The sequence below is a fragment of the Poecilia mexicana genome, unplaced genomic scaffold, assembly GCF_051168715.1.
Source record: "Poecilia mexicana isolate PSO_F unplaced genomic scaffold, ASM5116871v1 scaffold_14, whole genome shotgun sequence".
NCBI classification, from domain to species: Eukaryota; Metazoa; Chordata; class Actinopteri; order Cyprinodontiformes; family Poeciliidae; genus Poecilia; species Poecilia mexicana.
Genome location: NW_028263383.1, coordinates 7,082,098 through 7,088,851, shown reverse-complemented (window position 1 = coordinate 7,088,851; position 6,754 = coordinate 7,082,098). Strand labels below are relative to the sequence as shown.

Below are 6,754 nucleotides of genomic sequence, written 5' to 3'. Positions count from 1 at the left end.
GAGAAAGAGAAAGAGAGAGGGGGTGGCTGGAGGAGAGAATGGGAGGGTAAGCAGCTGCTACCCAGTCAATTTTCAAACCAGTCGCTGCCTCTTGATTATACACACGTTTTGTGTCGCCTGGCGGAGCATATCAACCGGACAACAAAGGACACTCTGCCACCATCCTAACTGCGACAAGCCCACTGAACTCCAGTGTTTTCTTTTCGCATCTGCCTGGAAGTAGTGCATCAGTTCAGACTGGAGGTCACAGTGACAGAAGCGTTGATTGCTCGCGTTGGTAAGTCTGTCAGTGCGCGAAAAGTGATTGGTCGTTTATCTAAATTGACTTTTCCATACTTTGCTCCAAAGTTGTATAATCGTGACGTAAACATGCTGTTAGTTTTAATCGGTGCATGATGTTGTGGATAATGTGATTTAGGAGATGGATGAGGCTGATGTTTGTCCTGCTGAGTGCGCAGCTTCTGAGTATTTATTAATATTAATAAGTTAAATCGATTCGTGACTGTCGCTCTTCATCCAACTCAAACGCACCCTCAGACCCACGGGGATGGACGTCATGAAGCACCCTGTCCACTCCCTGCTTAACGGCACTTAATCCGTCATTAGGGGGTTATTTTGAGACAGCGCACCGGCGGCAGACACCGGCTGGCTGCTCAGTTCGCCTCTTCTGGCTTTATTTCGCACCTTTGTTGTTTGTTTTTATTTCCCCGATTTCCTCTGCAGTGAAAAGTTTTCATCACAGCCCTCTTCCCTCTCCCCTTTTTTGTCCCCCACCCCCCAAGACAGTGCAGCCGTACTCGTCAGTTTAGGCAGCGAAATGGAGATGGAGCACTTCGACGATCGGGACAAAGGTCAGAGGCACGGCCGGTCCAACGCTAAGATGAACGGGGTGCCTAGCCCCACGCACAGCGCCCACTGCAGCCTGTACCGGACCAGGACCCTGAAGACTCTGAGTGCCGAGAAGAGGGCCAAGAAAGTCCGCTTCTACCGCAACGGGGACCGCTACTTCAACGGGATCGTGTACGCCATCTCCTCAGATAGGTTCCGGACCTTTGACGCGCTGCTGGCCGACCTGACCCGCTCTTTGTCTGACAACGTCAACTTGCCCCAGGGGGTCCGGACTATCTACACCCTGGATGGCAAGAAGATCGCTAGTATTGATCAGCTGGTAGAAGGTAACGATGTTTTATTGCACTTTCAGAGCCGGCATAAGATTTAATAGGGCTCCCTAAACATAACAACCATCTCCGATTTGAGCTTGATAAAGTGTTCTAGAATGTCAAAGTTATGTTTCTGCAATGTTTCTTTTCTGATTGTCCTTGCCATTTTCAGTGGACAGCATTTCATTTAATTTGAATGGGGCAAGGAGAGACCTTTTAGTGCTTACATTCTCTACAGAAAATATTATGTTAATGAGACTTAATTAACTTAAAAATATTCATATAAATTGTTAATGCTATCATTAATAATGGCTTAAATTACATGTATCAAACCATAAAACATTTTTAGATGTAGTTTATATATTTATTTAAATGAATAATTTAATAATAATTTTCTAAAATGTCATTTTAAGTTATATAAAATTAATAAAAAAGTCAAATTCCTATTAATGTGCTATGTGAAAAACGATACAGAGAACTTAAAGTTGCCTAATTCTTCATAAACTTGAATACAAATTACAAAAACAACAACACAAAAAACTTCTGAGCTCAAAAATGTGTGAGAATTCAACAGCTCTTTCTCCAGGGCCTCAAGTTGTGTATGCCTCAGGATGGCTCTGCATCTGTTTGGGAGTCAGTTTTACACTAAATAATCTAAAACATCTCTCATTCTTTCTTAAGGAGCAAACTCTTCATGACTAGTGAACCTCCACGAAATCTGATCTTGTCCAGCTCCCTTTCCTGATAAACTTTAGATGAGGCTAACGTAACAGGGACATTCACTTAGACACAAGCTTCAATGGGAATTTCACAGTATAAAAACCTGAGTAAAAATGCAGCCGTTTCATAGTATTGGAGCTATTACATAAAATAAAGAACTGACAGTGACTAAATTTACTGGCTTATTGCAATATTAAACCATTTTGCTATTCTGCACACTACTGGGTCATTCTTTGTTGAAAATGTAGGATTTACCCAATGGTTATAAATTAGGCTTTTTTTGTGGGCTGTGCTCCATAAAAAATCAGTTAAAACCAAAGTGTGTCATGCATTTGATGCCCATATGTCCAAACAGATGTACCCTTTGTTTCATGTCAGATTAGTTCTCTCGGGATCATTTCAGGATAATTTCTCTCCCATGGCTGTCAGTGCTAAAATGTCAGGAGAAGTGAAATAAGAAGAGCTATCAGTTGTTGAAATTAAACTCACTTTTTCATGTTTCATCTTTTTCCAAATGTTTGTCTTTTTAACAGGTGAAAGCTATGTCTGCAGCTCCATTGAGGCCTACAAAAAGCTGGATTACACTAAAAACGTAAACCCCAACTGGTCAGTGAATGTCAAGGCCTCGTCCTCTTCATCACGTGGGCCTCCGTCCCTGAGCTGTGCCAAAGCTTGTGCCTCAGACGGCCGCGAAGGGAAGGACTTCATTCGTCCAAAGCTAGTAACGGTGGTTCGAAGTGGAGTTAAGCCCCGCAAAGCCGTGAGGATCTTGCTGAATAAGAAAACAGCCCACTCCTATGAGCAGGTTCTAACCGATATCACTGATGCCATCAAGCTCGACTCTGGGGTGGTGAAGAAAATCTACACGTTGGAGGGCAAACTGGTGAGTTTGTAGTATTAAAAGATTAATACACTAGCCCTAATATTTCTTGTGCTTTGCATGCAGGAGGCATTTGCCTTTAAGCATCTCTTGCTAATACATATTATTTAGTGAGATATATCATCTAGAGATAACAATGAACTGTGAACTTTTACTTTATTGTCCCTTGGAGGAATTGTTTTTCACATGTGTTTAACAGAGAAGGCAGTAGAAGTTCTTTGAGTAAATGGATGAAGTCCTGTTCTAGTGAAATTGTGGGAAAAGCTTGTTTTGGTGAGTTTTGTCTAGTTTACAATAAAGACCTTGTTGACAAAACAGCTGGTTAGCTTTTGCTGGTTGTCAGGCTGATGATGTCATGTGTGTAGAGTGTTTTCTAATAGACCAAGCACACAGCCCTGTGGTGCTCCAGTGTTGATGGTCAGAGCAGGAGATGTGGTTGAATCCAGTTGTACTTCTTATAGTTAGTTCCTCTGTACCCTTTAGCTGCCCATTGTAATTTGTGTACAGGCTTTTCTGATATGAAAAGCCTCGACTCTTATACTCGATAAGAGTCGAGTATAAAACAGTGGCATAGTAGTCCATGACAGAGTTATTGTGTTGAATTATTTTTATTGTGTCAGAACGGAAAACATTTTCTGTTTGCAGCAGTTCTAAGTGTTTGGCAAACAGTTCATGGCATTAGTTTTTTTTATGACTTTAATATCTCTATTTTAACATTTTATGCAACTTTGCTTTGCTAATGTCTTTCTGCCATTCATTTGATGTATTTTAAAGCACTTGGTGATCTATAAATAAACTTGCCTCGTATTGAATAGGGACAGGACGGCTGTGTTGTGCTCTGAGTATTTTTAGAAAAGGTTTGCTGAGTGGTGAGCTGATGCTGTTGTTTTTGTAGAATGTATTTAGGAATGGATTAAACACAGACACTGTGGTGCTCTGGAGCTGATGGTGAAGGCAGCGGACGGGGTTGAGCACATCCACACTTCTTGTTGTCTGTTGCTCAAGAAATTGTGTAAAACATTAATCAAAAACACATGGGGATGATAAGGTGGTACAGCTTCTGGAAATACCAGTTGCTACTGAGTTGAGTTAAAGGCAAGACAGAAGTCCAAAAGATGTATTCAGGAGAAATTCTATTTGAATTATTCACTTTTGTGCTCTTTTAAATTTTGGAGGCATCATTGGTTTGCTGTTTGAACTGACAATGGGGCTGAAACAAGGCAAAGTTTTTAAACTACTGTTTGATTCTTCATCAGAGGTTGTTGCATATCTTATCTGCAGAAAGAGTTAGTCCACTGGCTGCTGCTTGAAGAGCGGAATTAGGACTTCAGAAATGTCTAAATATTAATGAGTACTCTTTCATTTTTCATTCCACACCTCCAATTTTATGGGTACATCTAAATTTACAGTCAGAGCTGTGAACAGAACGAGTGACGCAGAGGTCAAGAGGAGATAATGTTGAAAGAAATCCATGAATGGAGTCGCTCCCACGCTGCAACGATGTGTGGTGTGTGCAGATCATTGTCTCTAAACACAAGAATAAATCGGCGTCAAAAAAACAGTCCACCCACCAATCCAGCTCCTACTCTCTCAGAACGATGCACGTTTTCCTTACTGCATTGCTAAAATGAGAACTAGGTCTGCACTGCAGCTGAATCATGTCAAACAAGCCTTCTTCCAGGCACATGTTGATGTTTGTGTGTATTCATAAGCAAAGGAAGAACACGTTGTCTCCCCCAGCATGTTGGCGTTTTATTCTTTCATATTTTTTTCCTGTTTGGATTCATGCCACCTGTCTCATGAATCACCTTTTTTTTTCTCTGTATTTTTGTCTGCTCCCCATTTCTCTGTCTGCCTCTTTTTAGGTGATGCTGCAGCTCCAAGTTACTGAATTTAATGACACTGAGCTGCTGTCATCCTGTCAGCGGCATTATTCTTGAAACAGATTGTGTTGGGCTTCTTGACAGTTTGTCAAGAAGCCCAATGTATGGCAAGAATTGGGTTGTAAATGACCAATTAGTGAATCATGCTCACAGAAACGCTCTTTGCTCTAGGATCTTTTTATGCTCAGTGATGCTTTTAGTAAGCTCTTACTTTCATGTCATTTCATCTCTGTCTGTTTAATGTTACACTGTTAGCTCAGCAGGATCCTGACTCCAATTAGATTCTAGTACCAGCCAATGAAATCTGAGGATCAGGTTTTCCTAGAGAAACCTTCTGTTGGGGATTAAACTCACCGCATTTGCATAATACCCACTAACGAGCAGTTTTCTTGGAGATTACACAATAAGTACTACTGTTGCTCTGTTCATCCCTCTGCGATGGGAAATGAGGCTGTTTTGGTGTGCTATTTTTAGACATGGTATTGATTGAACATGTAGGCATGGTAACACACTCACTGCTAAATTGGCAGGGCTGGGCTGAGTGCAAATCCAGCTCCTCATTTTTATCTTTCCTTCTATGTTTGGCCTCTGGTTGGTGCGTGACGTAGTTTGGAAAACTGGAAAGTGGGCTGTGGGAGACAAAATGAAATACGGGATTTGAATTGATGAATGAACTGTTCCAGAGCTTATTTCCTAGTAATTTGTCTACACAAGAAAATCTTGCAGAAGACCTGAGTACTATAGAGCGAACTCATGAAAATTTTGTAATTTTGTATGCATGTTAGTCAAGTATAAGTATCAGGATGACTTTGCTTTAGAAGCTAAATGAAATGTGTCTAGGTTTGTGCAACCAGAAGCATATTTATGAGGATGTGTTTCTCTATGTATGGACTTCTTTCATGAGCTGAACCACATCAGTCAGTGAGCTTGCACAAAAGTAGGTTTCTGGGCCTGTCTGCCAGTAATGTTGAGTCCCAACAGAACTGCAAAGGAGCTTGAGCCTCTTACTTTCATTAACCCTGTAATGAGGCCAGAAACAGAGGGCATCAGGTTTGCATGCACTCTATTATACAGGGATTGTTAGATGTGTTTTGGCTGCGGTGCACTTTTCAGGTATATTTTTCTATTTGTTTAAAGTTGATGTTCTTCATTATTATTTCATGTGCAATAATTCTGTCAGTGGCATTTATTAAGCCTTGTTAAGATTGTAGAGTGGCAAAACAATAAATCACTTACAGTGGCTCTATGACATGAAGCTATGACCATATTCACAGTTTCCTTATAATAAAATCTTTATAATTACTGTGATGTTGTAAGATCTTGTTGCTTTATTTTTTTTACATTTTATTTGATAAGATATGATTTATGGTGCTTCAAGTGTTCAAACTCCCTTAAACGTTTTCTAACATTTTCATGTTACAACCTTAAAGGTGTTTTTTATTCACGTTAAAATCTCAAAAGTGACTTTAAGTGGAATTTCCAACTGGATACTTTCACATGTCACCAAATTTATAAATAGCTCACCATATATGTGAGCAAATATGGAGACCTTAGAACATGCCCGAGAGATCAGGAATAATGTTGTGGAGAAGTACAAAGTAGATTTGGGCATAAAACAATATCCACAACTCTGAACATCTCCAGTAAAATGATCACCGATGCCATACAGCTAGAGCCACAATGGGCAATTTCTGTCCAACCTGACAGAATTTTAGCTATTTTGCAAAGAAGAATGGGCAAAAATCTCAGTTTCTACATGTGTGAAGCCAGTGGAGACATACCCTAAAAACTTATGACTGCTATTGTTTAAAAAGGTGGTTCTAAAAAGTATTGACATGGCAAGGGCAGAATGCAAAGGCACATCACAGCTTTTAGGTTTCTCTTATTTCCTTTGTGCTTCAGAATATGTTATATTTTGTGTCGGTTCACAACATGCAATCCCAACAAAATATATAATGTTTGTAGCTGTAGCCTGAAAACATCTGAACAAGTTCAAGGGGGTGTGAATACTTTTGTTGGGCACTATGTAACACAAAGGGAGTGAGTCTCTGTGAGTATCTGATACACTGTGCCACCTCCTCTGTTGTGAGCTCTTACTCCTCTGTGATCAT

The 6,754-nt window shown here is 40.4% G+C and overlaps 1 protein-coding gene across 1 annotated transcript; it reads left to right on the top strand.

Moving 5' to 3' along the window:
• LOC148155449 (serine/threonine-protein kinase DCLK1-like) lies at positions 1-3,075 on the top strand. Its single transcript, XM_088012707.1, has 3 exons — positions 1-277; positions 783-1,175; positions 2,414-3,075. The coding sequence occupies exons 2-3, from the start codon at positions 818-820 to the stop codon at positions 2,773-2,775; spliced, it is 720 nt and encodes a 239-aa protein (XP_087868833.1). The 5' UTR covers positions 1-277; positions 783-817; the 3' UTR covers positions 2,776-3,075.
• Positions 3,076-6,754: the final 3,679 nt, after the last annotated feature.